Source organism: Drosophila ficusphila, unplaced genomic scaffold (assembly GCF_018152265.1).
Source record: "Drosophila ficusphila isolate 14025-0441.05 unplaced genomic scaffold, ASM1815226v1 contig_220, whole genome shotgun sequence".
NCBI lineage: Eukaryota > Metazoa > Arthropoda > Insecta > Diptera > Drosophilidae > Drosophila > Drosophila ficusphila.
In genome coordinates, this window is record NW_025064118.1 from 1,020,538 (window position 1) to 1,041,035 (window position 20,498).

Sequence of the window (20,498 nt, forward strand, 5' to 3'; positions counted from 1 at the left end):
TGCAGTTGTTGTCGGCTCTAATTCGTCCGCTCTTATGGAGAAGTAAGCGTTGTTTCTTATTGACGAGAGCCGACGTCCGTCTTGTTGTTGTTGCCGAGCCTAGCTCATTATCGCTCTTCGTTACAGAGCGGGTGCTCTTAAGCGTTGGCTTTGTTTATGATCAACTGTATTATTGTTTATTTTCGTAATTTGAACACAACTTGAAATAACTTCTACTTCTACCGTTAAAAGGCCTGTGTGCCTAAAAGTTTTCAATAAATGTGTAAATGTTTTGTTGTAAAATGCTGTTGAGAACATAAATAACTTTAGATCCATACAACTATTGCTTGGCATCATTAACACTTCTGCTCGCACCCAATTTGCAATATATACTTTATTGTGTCGGAGGTGATTCCTTTAATCTATACATTCTTAGAAAACAAACAAGTTGCATTTCTTAAATATAATACATTACAAATATTATTTATTATTATTATTATTATTTAGGGTCCTTGGCTTATTCGTCGCGAACTAGAAATTAAGTGCTGCCGTTTGTAAGTGTGCTTTTTGGGTGCGCCTGTTTGGCAATTACCAATGTTACCAAAATTATTTGATGAATTTGACACAACATTTTTTTCAAACTGAGCAGTATTTGCACTCAATGTCGTGGACCCGGGGTCTGAAGGTATAGCCGGTATCTTGGAAAGCTTTTGGCATGACGTTTTATTTTCTAAGATTAAAAAATAAACAATTAATTATTTAGTTAAATTAATATTATTTATACTTATTATAAATGTTTTATTGTTTCAACATAAATTGATTCACAAGGTCAAGAAACCGCTTTTATTATATAATAATAATAATAAAAAACAAGAAAAAAACTGAAAATCGGGAAGCCGAAGCTTTGATTACAGAGTCCTAATGACTCGAAGCAGTTAAAACTGAAATCTTAAGAAATACGATATAGCGGCTGTATGAATTTTTTTTAATTTATGTGAAAACAAAATTAAAATTCCAGTATGGTTAAAAAGTACTATAAGCGAAATAGCATTAAAAGTGAAAACTATAGTACCCATTGAAATAGACAGACGGACAGACTGAAATTTTATTATTATTATTAATATACTTTAGAAAGTCGGTGCCTGCCTCACCTTATGATGTAGTAGTAGAGTAATATAATAATAGTGGTATAAAATTAAGGAGACAGCATGTTGGTGATCTAATTTCTAGTTACCTTGATTTTTTAAGTTGGCTTTGACATTTGTCTGAGCTTGCTCCGGCAAAGATATTTTTAAGCTGGCAGATAAAACTTGTAAATTTTGCTCTCGTGATCCCATGACGTCATTAGTATGCCCCGTTTTTATCTGGCTTTCAGCTCCAGGACATTTTTCTATCATCAAATCTATGTCACTGGAGTGATCGATGTTTTCATACCTAAAAATAAGAAAAAAAACCAGACTGAAATTATAGTACCCTCTGTATCAGGATCTTCTTTATTCTGTTCTCCTACAACTTTCAATACGAACTGACTCGCTGCTCGCAGGCAGCTAACTTTCAAGCCCCGTTTAAGTTCAGCTTCTTACTGAAAACCAGACTGTGACCAGCGGTAACAAAGTAATATAATAATAATATAAGTTAGTATACATAAATAATACCCAGCCTGTTACACCTCTGAATATGAATAACAATTCTGTGCCATCAGAACTGTGGGCGCAAAAAGTTTCGCTGCTTGTGGGAGTAAAAATGGGTTTAAAACTTTGTCACGCCACCAAGGCTGGTGGACGTACAGATGGGCGTGAGTTAACATACCCCTCTCACTGGCCACATGATAACAGCGGACCCGGAGTTAACATGCCATAGTTAACATACCCCTGTCACTGGCGACAGAATAACAGCGGACCCGGCAACCCTAGTGCTGACGGACAACAACAAACCGCCAACATGCCAGAACTCTGACGAACACACATATATTTTCTCTAATCACTTTGTAATAAAGAATCACTTTGTAATAAAGAATCACTTTTATTTTGTACTTGGTTGTCCCTGATTTAAGATTTGTTCTTGGACGGGTAAATTTTAATGAGACCGTATTCGCACACTCTTCCGCTGCCTTTCGTCACTACGGGCACTGCCATGAGTAGCGACACAATATTTTCTTACACCAAATAAACTTTAAATTAAATAAAATACAAAGCGACTTACCATTCATGGCTATTTATTTTTGTTGAAATCAGCTCGTATAACTTTTCAGGACAGATTTCTAGCACTTGGGTGTATATACAATTGAGCAATTCTGGTGATATTTTGAAAATTTCTTTATAATGATCAATCAAGATTCTGAAAAACATACAAATATACAAACTAATGTAAAAAACTATTGTAAGGTTTTTGCCGAAGCTTATATACCCTTGGAAAATTAAAACAAAAATCGACATAGCTTCGATGTTGTTTAGTCTCTGAACAACATCCATATTTCACAAACAACGGAAGTAACGTATCTTGGAGTCCACCTTGATAGACGGCTTACCTGGAGAAGGCACATCGAAGCCAAGAGAACACAGCTGAAATTAAAAGCAAGAAGCCTACACTGGCTAATAAAAGCTCGCTCTTCGCTTAAATTGGAGTACAAGTTTATTCTGTGCAATGCAGTTCCCAAACCAATTTGGAAGTACGGCTCCGAGCTATGGGGGAACGCATGCGTTAGTAACCTAGAAGTGATCCACAGAGCTCAATCAAAGATACTGAGAACTATTACTGGTGCACCGTGGTACATACGAAATAAAAACATTCACAGAGATTTAAATATGGGATCTGTTAAAGACGAAATCGACAATGTAAAAGCAAATTATACGATCAACCTACAGGCTCATCCAAATAGGCTTGCGCGGAACACTGGCCATTCACGACTCTGGCGAAGAGATCTCCCCACCCAGCAACAATAGCTGTGGCTGTTCTTATAAAAACTTAATTTTAACTAATTTAATACATGTATTAGACTAAGATTTGAATACATTTAACCTGTTTCGAAGAGAGAAGTATGGAGATTACCTATCTACGAATGGTTTCCATCCTGTGCAGTGCTACAATTGTCTACGAAAGTTTACAATGAGATAATAATCATGATAAAAGAAATGTTTTAATTAATATAAAAAACAAGAAAGGAAGCTAGCTTCAAAATATAAGTTTATATTATAGGGCGTTATAAAAAAAGTCTCGCCTTGAAATATTCGTCAACAGTTTATGTAGTGGGACCTTCATCACTGCCACGGCGACTTACAACTAAAGGAACCTGTTTCAGTAACTAACCTTATGACATTAATGGCATCGCTTATGTTTTCCTCTTCCCTGTTACTCGGAAGCACTAAAAATGTGCTTCGCAAAATGTTTGGAGCAAAGACGGTTGCCAGATTATTGCTATCCATTTTATTTCCAACCATTAGACAGTTCTTGTCAGTACTCCATGTGTCGTCGCAGTGGGCTGCTACTTTTGCCAGAAATACTAGCAACACGTACAATGTGTCCCGATTCGGTATGGGAAGTAGCCTAATTAAATGGGATATAGCTTCTAGTTGCAAGCGTCGATTCCTTATACCTGTAATTAGTCGGTTTACTAATAAGTACAAATTTCATAATGTAATACATGCGTTGCGTTTTTAAAAATGTGGAATAGAGTTTGTCGCACAGCAGTGGTTCTGGAAGGTCTCGTAGAAATTCCTTAAGTAGGGTGGCTACATCGTGCGGGCATGTATCGGCAGAAATCATTAAATTGCTACTCTTATCGAACTCCTCGCGCAACTATATGTTGTTGGATAAATGAAAAAATACACATATTTCTATTTTTGAACATGTTCTTAACAACATACTTGCATAACTCTTTTCTTAGACGTGCTCACTCGAAAGATCCCGACCTTGTGTAATCCATTTTCCTCTAAATAGTCGATACATTGATTTACGAACTTCGGCACCATGAGAATTTTCTGATCTTGATAGTGCTTGTCCAAGCTCAGTTCGCTATTTTCCGATTCGAACTGCGATTGCGAGGTCGAACGTTTTGATACACTTGTGTTGGAGTCAGACAAAGATTCCGAAGACTCCACGTATCCATATTCCAGGGATTTAGATGGTAAGCTTTCACAGGACCTTACCTATAAAGCTCAAATCGTATTTATTTTTGAAATTGTTTCGAAATGCAACACTAATTAGGCAGCAAACGAATTGGGCATATAGGTACCTATTTACTTCGTTTACCTTATGTTTATACAGTAGAATCCTGTTATAACGACTCCGCTTATAGTGTCCGTCCGGGTATTGCGACGAAAACTCGATGGCCTGATTGGTCCCCAGACAGACTTATACACTTATATCCTTTTGCTTAGTGCGTCTTCCGGGTATAACGACGAAAACTCGTCGGTCCCTTAAAAGTCGCTATAAGCGGATTCTACTGTATTTCAAAGCAAAGCTTGGGACAGCACGCTGCAGAATTGATTAGCAATGTCATATTTGTTAATTAATCTTCTTTCCAAAAAAGAAACATATCCCATGTCAAAAAGCGCACCAAAAAAAAAAATAACAGAATACCAGTTAAAGTTAATTAGAACCAAATTGTATATTATGTAACAGGCTGGGTATTAATTATGTATACTAACTTAATATTAACATCATTATTTTATATTATTAGATTATATTGTAAGCGCTGGTCACACTTCTGATCTCTCGAGAGAGGATGTGCTCTCTCGAGAGAGTAAGAAGCTAAGCATAAACGGGGGTTGAAAGCTAGCTGCCTGCGAGCAGCGAGTCAGTTCGTAGTGAGAATCATAAGAGAACACAAAAAGAAGATCCCGTTACAATTATTTGTACAATAATTTTGTACACTAATATTTTGCTGAGCGTCACAAGCCACTATTGTGATTTTTTGTGAGTGCTAAAGCGAATAGAGTACACAATTGCTGCGGATGCACGGTCTTATAGAGAGGCAGAACTTACGTTGTCGTTTAGCTTCATAATACTTCCTGGGTTACTGCCGCCTCCACGAAACACCGACATTAGGGAATATTTTGATCGGTTATCTATGTCATCGCTTCGTTTAAGATCTCTTGCCAAACAACTTTCCAATGAAGCTCCAAACAATCTGAGGCTACCACCATCTTGATAAATTAAAAAGTTGGTTTAAGTTGTAATAATTTTCTTTGCTTTTGAATTAAAAAACGTAATTTTAACATCGACGACTTCTTCACTTACTCCTTTCATATTTTCGTCCAACATCAAAAAAGGTGGTGGTCATCGACTTTTTTTTTTGTACGATTTGCCGTTTTTGAGACAGTTTTTTTAAATCTAAAACATTATTAAATAAACAGAAGTCTTTCAGCGGGTACCGTTAACAATATGTTTTAAAACAAACAAGAAAGGAAGCTATATATTACTTGTATACCCTTGCAGTAATCAACGATGTCGAACAAAATACATAGAGGCTAAACAAGATCGAAGCCATGACGATTTTTCTATTAGTTTCCTATATTTTCGACGATTGTTTATATGACGAAACCAAAGAGTTGTTAGAAAACTCTATATTTGGAGAATCACGCTTGTCTGATAAAAAACAACGATGTCATATTTTATTTCCGTTAATTCGATATAGACTTTCCGATCTATCGATTTTTTCTCGATTAATGGGTCGTTAAAAAACTCGATATTCTAAAGATCGTATTCATAAAAATCATGATAAACAAGAAAGGAAGCTAGCTTCGGCAAGCCGATATAGGTGTCCGATTTTGATCAAATTTAATTCGTAATTCAAGAGTCGTAAGAAAACTCTATATTCCAAAAATCATACTTGTCTGATGAAAAACAACGATGTTATAATTTTATTTCCATTATTTCTGTATAGATTTTTCGATCTTTCCTATGGCAGCTATAAGATATAGATGACCGATTTTTATGAAACTTTTTTCTCAATATCAACGTTGTTAAAAAACTTTATATTCAAAAAATCAAGCTCGTGGGATAAAAAACAACGATGTTATCAATTTATTTCCATTAATTCTATATATAATTTTCGATCTCTCCTATGGCAGCTATATGATAGAGTTATCCGATTTTGATCAAATGTAATCCGAAATTCAATAACAGTTAGAAAACGCCATATTGAAGAATTCAAGTCGATCTGATGAAAAACAACGGTGTGAGAATTTTTCATTTCATTCCCTCGTATGGGAGCTATCCGATATAGTCGACCGATCCGGCCCGTTCCGACTTATATACTGCGTGCAATAACTACACACCTTTTGGGAAAGTTTCATCAAGATAGCTTTAAAACTGAGAGACTAGTTTGCGCGGAAACGGACAGACGGACAGACGTACATACATATTTCGATTCAGATGGTGATGCTGATCAAGAATATATATACTTTATTGGGTCTGAGGTGTCTCCTTCACTGCGTTGCAAACTTCTGACTGAAATTATAATACCCTTTTGCTCTGCAAGGGTATAAAAACAACGTTATCATTGAAGGAAATTATAATAGCTTCTGCAAGGTTATAACAAATAAAAAAAGTTATTTTCTAATGATATATTCCGATTAAATATTTAACAAAATGTATTGTTAATAAGCATATTAAAATGATTTACCTTCAACATTTGCAATATTAAATTCCTTTATTTTTTCTAATGCAAAATCCTTTAGTAGATCTGATTCTGTTTTTGACAGCTTTACCAGTGAAGTCTCCGCAATTTGAAAGTTTTCACCAGACTCTGAAACCCATAAACAATTCGTCTGAAATGGATTTGAAATAGATTTGACTCTGTCATAAAAATGAAATTATATCTTCTCACCGAAGGATACCATTTTAAAGCAGGTAAATGGGAACAATCTTTCGCTGGATTTCGCCTATTCTGGCTTTTCGAACGGCTTCCCCATATTTTTTTAGTCATAAACTGTCCCACGTTCGATAATGACTTTGACTTTTGCATATTTGATGTTTCATTTCCTTGGGCTGGAATGGGTTTAAAAAATGTAAATGAATGTAAAAAGTTTTTTTGACAACCCTTGAATCGAGAAAAAAAAAATTAATAAAAATCGAACAACTATATCATATAGCTGCCATAGAAAGGTCAAAAAATCTATTTAGAATTAACGAAAAAAATGATAACATCGTTGTTTTTCATCAGACAATAATTTTCTTGGAATAGTGGAGTGTTTTCTAACCCCCTTGAATTTCGAATTCAATTATCATCAAAATCGGACGACTTATCATACAGCTGTCATACGAAATTTCCGATTTTTATCAAATTTATCGATACTCAAAAATCAAAGACACAGTGTTATCATTTTTCAATTATTAGAAGAATATATATAATATAGTAATTCGATTTTGATAAAATTTAATTTGAAGAAAACAAGTCGATAAGATCATAAATCAACAGCATAATAATTTTTCTCCGATTTTTCGATCTTTCCTACAGAAGCTTTCCGAAAAAAACATAGATGCTAAAAATGGTGATGTTAAAAGCGTATCGAAATATATCGCTTTGTGATGCTGATTAATAAGATAAATACCATATACGTTCGAAGTGTTTTTTTAACTGTGTTACAAAGAGTTCTTAACTAAAATTTTATTTTAATGTATACGTACACTTATTCTGGTTTTGTTGAGTGTATGTGCTTCCCGCGTGACTATGCACGTGCAAAATGTTTGAAATAAACTGAGAGCTAGAGGAGAGCAGTCCACTTGAACTTATTAGAGCCTTTTCAAGCTTTGAATGACTGGTCGGCGACGTTGGTGCGGATATGCAGGTTGAGTAGGGTGAAGGGTTTTGATTACTGCTAATACGGGCGGAATGTTCATTATTTACACATTGTGGATGACTTTTACGCCACTCTAAAATTCTTTGTGTTCGCTCATCTTCAGACTTTGTCCATTCTAGATGAGCGTTTGTTAGATTTGTGGAACAATCGTTTCCTCTAATGAAATCCAAAGCTAAAAGCGGCCAGGCATCTAGCGTTTGTACAGCCTTATTGAGTCCCTCACTGATTCCAGGCGGATATATATCTCCTGTTCCTTTAATATTCCTAAGATTTGTATCATAGTTGATCGATTTAAATCTGTTTGAATCCGAATTCGAAAGGCTTTTCTTCCTCGCCATTTTTAGGTAACGCTTAATCGTATCGCTTACGGACGGTGAAATATCTTCGTCAATGGAACTCTTTCTACAACTCAAACGCGAAGCTACAGAAGCGTCCTGCTTTTCTGATTCTTCCTTTTTTAAATTAATTTCGAGATTTTTAATACCAAGCTGGTACTTGTCGGCCAAACTTCTTAGCTCGTTCAGTTGAACAAAACTAGTCTGAGTCCCGCAGGTTTTCAGGCTCCTTTCAATTTTTTCTGCGGTCAGAAGGCCTTGTTTTTGTTCCTCACGGCGTTTCGGCGAATTGTTTAGTTCCGAATAAATTGAGGTCTGCGCACCCGGACAAATTTTGATTGTATCACTCGTTTTTGTACTTTCATAGTTGGCAATTTTGAACAAACTAGTCAGGGAAGACGATCGATCTACATTACGCTTTGATGGCTCCTTGGAATGAAGGCTTCGATGAAGTTGTTGCTTTTTGAGTGAACTGTAGATTTTTCTTAAGAGTTTTTTGTCGTTAAGAATAAAATCAAATGCATTTGACTGGATTCCCTCTTCCTGCAATATATTGCAATTAGTTAAAAACTTCAGCCGCGATATGAGCTCTGCTTCGATGTTGTTGCCACTCTTGTTGGTGAGGACGGGTCTTTGTGCACTGGGTGAAGATGTTTGGTCAGGTCGAACCGTTTTAGCACTGAGTAGAGCTGTTGTCTTCCGTTCATCGCGAAGTTTAAGATACGTTTGTAATAGTTCTATGGTTCTATCGAGATTATCAACACTATTTGTAGTCGATTCACTTCTATTTACACTTCTGGAAGCACTTGCGTGCCGCGACAATAGTTTGAGACTCCGTCGTGAGCTGCCACTTGACCATGGGTACGAGGTTCTGCGACGCCATAAAATGAAACCTGGTTCAGATAGGCACACGCGTTGGAATTGCTCTTCAATCGAAGCTATATTGTCCGAAGAGGAGCCTTCGGGAATGAGCTTACGACCAGCATCTGTCATATATTTCCATGTTTTTCGAGTTAGAAGCCAGCGTTCTCGTTTCTTTTCCTTGTCTTTTGTACTACAGCGGCGTACTTTGTTCCCAGAGGGAGCCCCTCCAATTGACTTTTTGCCACAGTGAGGCTTACGTGTGCTTGAGACATCCGCAGAAGGTTGTTGTTCAGTGGATGACGAAGGGGTTTCTGAAAGGGGCAGATTATCGCACAACTCGAGTAGAGCGTTATCCAACGGTCCTGACCTTTTCTTAATGGCCGCCACAGGTCTCCTCAAGATCGGTAAATACTTTTCTCTTGTTTCCGATTCCGATTCTCTTTTGAAATCCATGTTACGCTTATATTTTAGGTCTAGAAATACGAATACCCGTCATCATCAAGCCGTTTCGGAGTAAAAATGTCTAATCTTTATACGTACTTTTTGCTTTTCATTTGATATTTTCAAATATTAGAGTAAGATTTGTACGCAAACTTAAAGATAAATTCATTCGTACACTATGGCTGCTTTGTAAACACATCCGGTTATTTTTAACTGGATATATATTAGTTTTTTGGGAGTGCTCTCGTGTGTGTTTATATCTACATAAAATACATGTGTTTGTATTTAAATGTACAATATTATACTCTCCGAATTATGGAGAACTCGTGTACAAGGGCTTGTAAGTTATTTATGCTATTTACAGTTCACTAAAACCATTTTTGCAATAAATTCTTGTTGCATTTTTTAAATGTATATCTTTATATCACCTTTGGGCACTTATATGCATACAAATACAGCCCACAACTCGACGCCGAGCGACTGGCGGCCATAGAGCATGTACATGTTGAAGAAAAGAAAATTTTTTTCTAAAAAAAAACATAAATAATTCCGAAGTTCGGCATACACTGAAATATAATGAATGTATTTATGGTATACTAGCATACTGCAAATGTATGTATAAATACAAAATTCTGTTTTTTTTTTTGAAAATTACACATAAAAGCATTCAACACTTTATTTATTTATAAACAGAAACTCTGATATATAAAAATAGATGTATTCTATATTTTCTAATAGGGTGCCCATACCTGCTAATATGAATCCTTCTCTGCTAAATATTCTCTCACTAATTTAAGTATTTAAAGATACAGCATTTAGATTAGATTTGATCAATTGATTTGTATTTACAAAAATACCTGGGACTAAGACTATTCAAATTATGAAAAATCGTTTAAGGAACAAGAAATAAATGATTCACATCGAAGTACCTGCAAACCCATAATAAATTTATATTCTTGATCAAGATCAAGGTTTATGTGTACATTCGTAGGTCGAGAACCCAAACATTTTTTTTTGATTAGGCAGCATTGCAAATAAATAATTTGGATTTTTGTAATTATTATGCGGCGAACGGCGCCTTTATAAATTTTTCTAAAATATCAGTTATAAATATTAAGATTCTTGTGGTGAATGCACATTATATTATATTATTATTATATATTATATTATTATTATATATTATATTATTATTATATATTATATTTATTATTATTATATACCCCTGCAGTCGATCAAAATGCATTAGGGCGATATGCCACTTGTAAATCGAATAAAAATTAGAAAAGTTATGCGCCTAAAAGTTCTGGGATCTGATAATTTTTCTGCAAATCCATTTTGTGCAAATTTTGAAAGGGGCGAAAAAATAGAAAATCCGATTTTGCAAAAAATGTAAGGGGGGAGCCCATAAAAATTTCGAAAAAATGTATTTTCTCAAATTTAAAAAAGCTGGTATGCAACTTTGTTATAGCTCTAGAAACATGAAAGAAAACATCTTTCCCATCAAGATAAAATCGTTTTTGGCCATTTTATGCAGTTTTAACCGAAAGAAAGGTGCGAAAAAATGGAAAATATTATTAGTAGGGGAATGTTGTCAGGGTTGGGCCATATTTTTACCTATGTCCATAAGTTCTGAACGAATGACAATTTAGAATAAGTTTATACATTTTTGGAAAGGTACAAGCAAGAGAAAGTGTTCACCAAAAATAGAAAATAAAAAAAAAAAAAAAAAATGTAGTCAGCGTTGGGCCACCTTCAGAAAATCGTTGACAATATCGTAACGTGGTGGAATAAAATTGAATTCAGGTAAATCTGACATTATTTTGTTCATTTATTTCATTATTTGGGATTTTACAGTAAATATCAAATTATTCAGAGTTGTTTTTCGTTTGTATCGAGAAACACTAAAGAAAAAGATAAAAGTGATTCATATTCTTTCAATCCATCAAAATATTTTTTTAAGGAAATCTATTTAATTTATTTTGCATATTTTTGCTACAAAAAACTTAAATATTACAACAAAAATCGAAAATCCACGAATAAAATGTAAAAATTATGATAGCCCAAGCCTGACTACAAAAGTGGCCCAACCCTGACAACATGCGGTATTAATCTATTATGGTATGATATAGCCAAACTATGTATATCTATCAGTGAAACTATATCTTAGTATTTTGTAATATAACAACTATATAACGTATTTTTATGCTCACTTTGCGGATGACATGTTGTAATCTTGTGTTATTCCACCTTTTCGGCCAGGTTAAAAAAACTTTTTCGAGCACTTTTTTTTCAAAGAACAACGACACGTAGAAAAATGAAATCCCGAAATAAGTAGTCACGTGGAAAGTTTTGAGTGACCGATAGTAGTTTCTAGACACCCACTAACAGATGGTACTAGAACGAATATTCAAAATATTGAGATGGCCCAAGCCTGACAACAGTCCAACCCTGACAACATTCCCCTATAGTACAAAATATTAAGTTTCAGATTGTCAGTCTGTTTTTGGCAAATACATAAGGTCTTGGTCGAACTTCACTGTGCTTAACGCTCAGAGTTACAAAATTTTTTTAGCCTGTTGAAAGTCTCAATGTTTAGGGGATCCTAAACAGTTTTATACTTTTATTAACACTTAGCGCAGATCATGTTTTTTCTGCCTTCGCTTCATTTGAAAATATGACGGCTAATACTGATCAGGCAATAGCCGACCTGTTTTCCCAATTCTTTGAAACGACTTACTCCACAGTGTCTCATTCAAATGAGCAATATTTATACGCCATACCTAAGTCGAACCTAATATTTCGACCCACTACAAACGAAAGCTCCCTGCTTTTGGATCTTCAACGTTTTACACCAGTTTACTACCCAGGACCTGGGAGAACGGGTTTCCTGGGTGTGTTCTTAAATATTGTGTTAATGCACTGTGTAGCCCCTTCTCAAGCAGTTTACCCTACCCCTACAAACTTGTCAGTTTCCCCTTGTTTGGAGGGAGTCATTTGTTATTTCCCTGCATAAAAAGGGAAACAAGTCGGATGCAAGCAGTTATAGAGGTATTTCTAAATTTTCACCTATTCCAAAGCTTTTTGAAGGAGCAATATCCTCACTTGCAGCACCTTTGTAGATCAGTCATATCTCCATGCCAACACGGACTTATGAAGCGCAGGTTTTCAAACTGATGTCATTTACACAGACTTCAGTTAAGCATTTGACTCTGTAAATCACCTCCTATTGACATGATAGGGTTTCCAGCAGATCTCCTCAGTCTCCTCAGATTTACCTCTAGTGTACCCCAAGGAAGTCACCTGGAACCATTACTTACATTACATTACATTATTAATGATAATGATTCCATTGGTCATTGCGCATTCCTGCGTACTTATGTACGCGGATGATGTTATACTGTGTCATTTAAACCCTCAAGCAGACCTAAGCACGTTTTGTCGGGTCAATCTGCATAATGTCACCTATTCGCTAAGTGGTAATACCTTGGAAAGAATAACGCTTGTTGACGATTTTGGCGTCCTCTTGGACCCTAGGCTTAATTTCTCACTTCATATTTCGAACATACATAGTTAATAAAGCTAGGGGAATGCTTGGATTTATTAAACGATGTGCAAATGAATTTGAGGATCCTTACGTTACCAAGACTTTATTTATATCGTTGGTCCACCCAATCCTTGAGTATGGGGCTACTGTTTGGTCGTGGTCACCACTATAATGTTCTATAAAATATAGAACATGTCAGAAACAAGGTTATTTCTTCCATTTTCACACAACTTTTGTTTTTGATGCCCCAGCTCAGCGAGTTCCGCTCACTTTCGATATCGAAACTAAATTGACCCTGATCTCATCGATCATCGTGCTATATATTGTCAGCCTACATATATTGTCATCTCTTTCTATCTCAGGACTTTTGGTAACTCGACAACGGACCTCACTCATCAGCAGAGACTCCCACCGTCTTTAGCATGAATTCTGTACTTCCTTGAATCTCTTTCCGACAAATATATTATATAATAAATTAAGGTAAAAACGAAATACTTTTTCTAATGTTATTTTTTTAGATCTAAACATCAATAAATTATTTGAAAGGCTTTTTAAATTTTGTATATAGTACTTGCATATTTATTATATTAGTTTAAATTATATGACTATAGGAATTACATTAATTTTTGTATTTCTGTGTTAAATTGAGCGCATTCATTTACAATAGGTCCTCTGGAACACGCTGTGATCTGAAACAAAACAAATTAATGGTACTTTATTATAATAACATTACAACCAACTGATTTTCAAATATTCCAAGTTTCATATATCATATAGCTGTCATAGAACAATCATGAAAATAATAAAAACTTCACTTCCTTTTTGGCAAGTCGGACTACCCCATTAATACCACTCCCCTTTCTTCCTCTTCCTTCTTCCAAGAGGAAGACAACATTCTTACACTATGAGCTTTTATACTCTTTTAATGAATATTAAGACTTATGTATATAGTTTGCAACGCAGTGGTCTCTTAAGATCTATGTATTCTTGATCAGCTCGTTTCCCCTCCCACCTTTTGATGAACCAGCTAGTCGGCTTGTGCGCCAACAAGTACTTTAGCCTTAATAATGACCGTCAATTCAACAACAACTTCAACTTCGTCCGTCAACTTGCGACCTGTCATATCAAAATTTGTCTCCTTTATAATTCTCCCGAAAATTACGTTCGTATAGACTGGGGTCGATCGGTATATCCAAATGAGTTGGTAAGTATTTGGTTTGGCAGCAATTAAAAATTTTCGCTAATCAAATAAGTAATTAATAAGGTAAGGTAAGTCATAAGGTAAGCTTGAAAAGTAATCGACCATCCCCATCTATATTAAAGATCACAACAGCTCTGATCTTATTAATAAACCACGTCCAGACCCTACACCTCTAAGGGGTAAGAGTCCAAGAAACTCAAGAGCTTATCATGCTAGCGCTTTTCCAAACCCTTGAATATGAACAGAAGATCACGGTCCTGTCCAGGAATATGGACATAAGAAAAGTATTGACAAGGGCTATGAAAAACAAATCAACGAAGATCAACGGGCCTACATAGAAAAACTTTCTCCCTCCTTCAACAAATTTCCGCTCTGGAGAGCTCATTCAGTTTTACAGCCACCAGTCGAACCCGATATGCCTTTAAGATCCCAAACAGGTGTATGGGCACGAAGCGAGGAAGAAGGCTAAAAAGTCCCAACCCTAGAGCCCTCTTCCCCGATTGCCAAATTGTCACACCTACAAACATACTTTGATAGAAACTATTTGATTCCTTCGGACCAATTTGGTTTCAGATAAAAGCATGGGACTATCGAGTAGGTAAACCGCATAACATCTGACATCCGCCGAAACGTTTTTTTTACCGCGTTTGGATCGCCGACCGACCTGGTTTACAAAATCAAGATCTTCCTGCCACAAGACACTCACAATCTGCTTAGGTCGTATCTCAAAAACAGGCGATTCACTGTAAGATGCAATAACTGTGAGGAGCACACCATTGAAGCTGGAGTTCTTCAAGGAAGTACATATCAGACATTTCCACTAGCCACCAAATGGTTATATTAACCTTCGCTAATGATACTCCAATTGTTTGCCGCTCAAAATATCCAAACGCATCAACAGAAAATATACAAAACCACCTAGTGGCTGTAGAGAAGTGTCTAGCTGACTGGCGCATACAAGTCTACGAGCACAAGCACAACATGTTTACACTCAACCGAGGCACTTGTCCACCACTACTCCTAAAAAATACACCAATTCCACAAGTGGACGAAGTCACTTGGTATCCACCTAGACAGGCGACTTACATGGAGGAAACACGTAGTAGCAAAGAAGACCTGACAAAACTAAAGGCCAGCAGTTTCCATTGGGTAAAGTCAAACGATTTCTATACATTTTTTTTCCCAGATTGGTAGAACTGTTGTTTATATTCCCACCAATTTTCAGCGTCATCGGATTGACATTTGTCAAAGTTACGTTGTGTTGTTTACATTAACCTTTGAGCGTCTCTTCGATTTTTTTGATTTTAAAGAATGGATAGAAAACAAGAGCAACGAATTTGCATTAAATTTTGTGTTAAAAATGAAATTAGTGTTCTGACTACTTTGGAAACTAACAACAGTTCGCGAGTGGCATGACGGTTCAAAAGTGGCCGTAATTCCATCAACGATGATGACCGTTCTGGCAGGCCATCCACTTCGAAAACGGACGAAAACATCGGCAAAATCAAAGACTGGATGGCCATAAACCGCAAATTGACTATTAGAGAGATGGCAGAGGAGTTGGACATTGCTTTTGGAACCGTTCAAGATATTTTGGCTAATGATTTGGGTTTCAGACGCGTCGCTGCAAAGTTGGTGCCAAAAGAACCCGATTTGTAAACTAAAATTTTTGAAACTTACCTTAAAATTAATTACGTTGTTTTTTGTTAGTCATCTTTCTACTCGGTACATTTGCTCTTTAAGGCTTAAAATATACAACAACATTTTGACTGATATGATAGTTATCATTGCAGTGTAAGCCCTAATTCCAATGGCAGCACTAGTCTGCATTGCTGCCGGCTGCTCACCTAAAAGATTATATATTTTGGAAGACTTCTTCAAAAGAATATTGATTAATATTTACCGGTTAATACATGAACCCTTACGGAGGCTGGCACTGCTCCATTTGGAACGCAAGTATAGTTTCCAGAATCACGCAATGACGCTCGCGTCAGCATCAGTCGACTGGTGGTTCCTATATCAGTTTTTTCCGTTTCCAAACTTATTCCGCCTCGGAGTGAGTCAAAGTCAATAATTGAAGAGCCATGATACCTGTGACCAGTTTTGTAAGCAATTATAAAAGACATCTTCTTCTGAAAAAGTTGCCTTCTTACCAAATCACTGAGGACGCATGGGTATTCACGGAGCAAGCCAGTGCTATGGTGCTATCCCGCTTCACATGAATTTCCGTGGATCCAAGAATTTTCGCTCGAGCCGCTATTGGTTGTCACTCTTTAATTACAAATTTTATCATAAACTAAGAAAGCTTTACCTTTTGAATCGTAAAACCTATTCTCCGGTTTTAAGTCGCGAAAGTCATTATCAGCTGAAATAAATAAAACGTTTGTTATTGTATAATTCTAAAAATTCTGTATACCAAGTTGTTTTTAACTCTAAGATATGCACCTGTTATTTCCAAAACAATCGCTAGATTTATTTTTGGATCGGTATTAACTTGACACTCATAGACGCCACTATCACGAGGTTGGGCATAATCAATCTTCAAGTCCCAATCTTCACTGCTCGGTGGGTGAATTACAGAAAATCGTTGATCGCCGGTATAGGTATAAATGTTCGTTGTAAGAATGTGAAGGTCGCGTTTCCGCATCCATGATACCTAAAATGTTTTAAATACAAAAATTTAAATTAATTAATTTACAGAATGTTTTTTTTTTTTAGCATAAATGCTGTGAAATAAAAAGAAAACTGAGAGACTAGTTTCCATTAAACATACAGACATTCGTGTCCAGATTGATTTAAAGGGTAATGCTGATTATATATAAAAATTACATATATACTGAGATCTCAGCTTTGACTACGTTGCAAACTTCTGACCTAAATTGTGAAATGATGTGCTAGCTAATCAGTTCAATCAGTGATTTTTATATACTGCGATATCTGTTAGAGTTTTTTTTTTGCAAAAAATTGATTATTTTTATGTTATCTGGGTTAAATTAGTTTAGTGTTTAGGAGCTTGTTTAAGGTAAATATATATATATGTGCTGTTGGTGGAAACTCACCTCACAAGCAGATGTAACTTCCATAAACGGGGTTACACCTTCTATCGCACACATCATCCCGATGGTAAAGCCCACGGCGGCACCGGAATCTTAATTAAAGAGCGCATCAAACTCCATTTTCACCAAAGGTTTGCAACAAATTACTTGCAAGCCACGTCCACCATAAACCTTCTTCAAAGCTTAGAAATTACTGACCACCCCTACAGGCTGACGTCGCACAGAAGTGACTGGATGAAGTACAGGAAGTATGTGAGTTCCCACATTGAGCTAACCCCCCAGCTCAATATTGAAGCGGACATCGACTGTTCTACCGCCGTCCTACTCGTCACAGCAGCCACGATCTCAACACCACAGCGGAAGAATGTGCAAATAAAGAAGTTCAAAACCAACCTGCAAATTGGACAACTCGTTCTGGAAAAGAGGAGTCTGCGACGGGCGTGGCAAACCAGCAGATCGCCAGGCTCAAAGCAACGTCTAAATGAAGCTACCCGCAAACTAAACTGGGCTCTGAAGCAAGATGCCGAAATCGCACAACTAAGATATATTGAGAAACTCTGGCCAACAAGTGCAAAACATCCCTTGTGAAGGGTTCACCCAAACCCAAGCTTTCCGTTTAAATCCGTTTCCCTGACAAGAAATTCTTCAGGCCACACAGACAGAGCCGAAACATTTGCCTCACAGCTTAGGGGCAGCTTCCAGCCGAATCCCGCTGCAAACCCATTTTCACCGCAAATCGAAAGTGAAAGTTAATCCACGATAACACCGTTTCGACCAAACGAGATCACCAAAGTCATCCGGGGGCTAAAACCGAAAAAGGCTCCCGGCGGTGACCAAACAACTCTAAAAATTATAATTGAACTTCCACACTGTTCTGTAAACTCTTCAATGGGATTATAAGACTTGGCTACTACCCAAAAAAATGGAAAACGTCAATAATCATTATGATACCGAAGCGCGGAAAAGATCACATGATTCCGTCCTCTTAACGGTCTCATGCACAAAATCAAAACACACTTTCCCGGGTGAATTAAATCATAAGTTGAGTTGTATCCCTACAACAACACTCGGGTCCAGGTTCCTTACACTTGGTACCTCTGGAAGCATCGACCCGACAAAGCTCCTTAACCTTATCGAAGGAGCCGGGTTGTTGGGTGAGCTCTAAGCTCAGATAAGGGGTACAATAGATCCAATTGAGTCGTCGTAACCTTTCCCCCTAATAATAATAATAATCCCTACAACAGAGTCTTCGCAGTGTGGTGCAACACAACCCACCTACCAACTCTATTCGTCCTTTACACAGCGGGTATTCCCACGAGCGCCCGACTATCCGACTATCCACCTTCGCCGACGATCATCAGTCGCTCTAAATGCCCAGTCCGTGCAACATCCCAATTAGGCAACCATCTCTCGGTAGTAGAGAAGTGCCTAGCCGACTGGCGTATCGAAATAAACGAAGAGAAGTGTAAGCACGTAACGTTTACTCTTAACTGACAAACATGCCCTCCGATCTACTTGAATAGCACACAAATCCCCCAAGTCAACGAAGTAACGTATCTCGGGGTCCTCCTCGACAGACGTCTTACATGGCGTAGACACATGGAATGCAAGAAACTACACCTAAAACTAATAGCCAGCGTTCACTGGATTATAAACGCCCGATCCCCCATGTGTCTGGACTCCAAGATACTGCTCTACGACTCCACTCTTAAACCAATCTGGACGTATGGCTCCCCCCCCGCTCTGGGGGAACGCGAGCAAAACCAACATAGACATCATATAGTTCAAGCAAAGATCCTGAGAACAATCACTGGAGCACCATGGTATATTCGAAACCAAAACATCCCCAGGGTCCTTGGGAATTATACCTTTGCAGTCATAAAAAATGTCGAGCAAAATGCATACAGGCTTGACAACATCGTGATTATGATTCTTCTAATAATTTTTTACCGATTGTTCCTTAACATCTATTTGATATGGTCGTCCGATTCTCAAAAAACTGTTTTCTAAATTCAAGAGTCTCCAGAAAACTCCAAAAAGGGGTGCATGTACTATGATTCATTTTATATAGATTTGTCGGCCTTTTCTATGTCGGCTATAAGGTATAATGTTCAGACGTTTAGGAAATTTGTATCTTGATTTAAAAGTAGTTAACAGAACTCGACTTTTTGAATAAATCGTGCCAGTATAATTAAAAGACAACGTCGTTAAAAGTTCGAAATTCAAGAGTCCATAGAAAACTGAACATCAAAAAAATCATGATAATTTTAAATAGATTTTTCGATTTTTCCTATGATAGCTATATGTTTTTATAGTCGTTTTTATGAATTTTTGTCAAGATTTAATAGTAGTTAAAACACTCGATATACCAAAAATCATCATAGAGTTATTATCAACTGAAGGAAATCGTTATCATAAACCAAACTATTTCATTTGCTTGGAAAACATTTTAATCATGTTAACAAGGGTATAACAAGAAAATAATAAGCCAAGCTTTCAGTAAAAATGACTACCTTGTGGACAAATACTAATTCACATGGACTTACGGTGCGATTTCCTTTATTTTTAACACGACATCTTAGAATAGCAACTTCGTCGACAACAGCGGTCACATTTCTTGGACTTATATCATCGAAGAACGGTCGTTCAGAACTAGTTAGATCTTAATATAAAATTGTTCGATATTTGAAAAGGTTAATGAATAAATTTTATCATAGCATACGAATTTGTATTCCTCTTACCGTTTAGGTTTAGAAATGAAGATGCACTGATATGGTTAAAACATATATTAAAGTTTAGGATTATAAAAAGAAACGGCTTGATTTTAACCGGGGAGTTTTCCGAGTTTGTGGCATTGTTGCCACCCGTCATATTGTTTCAATTCATTGGCTTTACGCAAAAGACGATTTAGTTAATAAGCGTCCTTTTCCGGGATATTAATACAATTTGATTGTATGGATAGTCTGCACAACAATTTTATGCTTTTTATCCTGATTGTGATATTCTCTTTTTTTTTTATTTGTTTTAACACTTTCACGTGTCTTTCAATTTATATTTTATGTATAAGATATAAATTGTATTTTTATTTAAAGCTTTTCGCTTATGTAGCTGGTATCCACAATCAGTTTTTCAGCAAAAAGCTCTGTTCAACCCCTAACATTGCTTTTCATAAGATTTACTGAATGAGCTTTCTTGTAAGCTTTCTAAGGGTTCATCCCTAGAAAAGCACTCGCATGTAGCTTAGTATCAGCTCTATTTTTTAGCAATATTATGAAA

At 36.5% G+C, this 20,498-nt stretch overlaps 3 protein-coding genes across 5 annotated transcripts; 1 reads left to right on the plus strand and 2 right to left on the minus strand.

The window, feature by feature from the left end:
• Positions 1-321: 321 nt before the first annotated feature.
• Positions 322-9,921, minus strand: LOC108098412 (rho GTPase-activating protein 6). Of its 3 annotated transcripts, XM_043207620.1 has the most exons (12): positions 9,521-9,921; positions 7,609-9,453; positions 6,809-6,969; positions 6,605-6,749; positions 5,218-5,310; positions 4,963-5,123; positions 3,843-4,124; positions 3,624-3,774; positions 3,286-3,571; positions 2,182-2,316; positions 1,214-1,413; positions 322-709 (listed from the first exon to the last, which is right to left on the minus strand). In XM_043207620.1, the coding sequence occupies exons 2-12, from the start codon at positions 9,431-9,433 to the stop codon at positions 483-485; spliced, it is 3,666 nt and encodes a 1,221-aa protein (XP_043063555.1). In that variant the 5' UTR covers positions 9,434-9,453; positions 9,521-9,921; the 3' UTR covers positions 322-482. The 3 variants fall into 3 exon arrangements, with proteins under 3 accessions (XP_043063555.1, XP_017056796.2, XP_043063556.1); XM_017201307.2 differs by having other exon boundaries at positions 7,609-9,921; XM_043207621.1 differs by lacking the exon at positions 7,609-9,453 and having other exon boundaries at positions 341-709; positions 9,850-9,920.
• Positions 9,922-13,513: 3,592 nt separating this feature from the next.
• Positions 13,514-20,293, minus strand: LOC108098416. Its single transcript, XM_017201310.2, has 8 exons — positions 19,964-20,293; positions 19,769-19,884; positions 16,612-16,822; positions 16,478-16,531; positions 16,320-16,422; positions 16,070-16,257; positions 15,847-16,013; positions 13,514-13,654 (listed from the first exon to the last, which is right to left on the minus strand). The coding sequence occupies exons 1-7, from the start codon at positions 20,091-20,093 to the stop codon at positions 15,877-15,879; spliced, it is 939 nt and encodes a 312-aa protein (XP_017056799.1). The 5' UTR covers positions 20,094-20,293; the 3' UTR covers positions 13,514-13,654; positions 15,847-15,876.
• Positions 14,676-15,659, plus strand: LOC108098418. The gene is made up of 2 exons (XM_017201311.1): positions 14,676-15,315; positions 15,392-15,659. Exons 1-2 carry the CDS (start codon positions 14,998-15,000, stop codon positions 15,542-15,544), a joined length of 471 nt encoding a protein of 156 aa, XP_017056800.1. The 5' UTR covers positions 14,676-14,997; the 3' UTR covers positions 15,545-15,659.
• Positions 20,294-20,498: the final 205 nt, after the last annotated feature.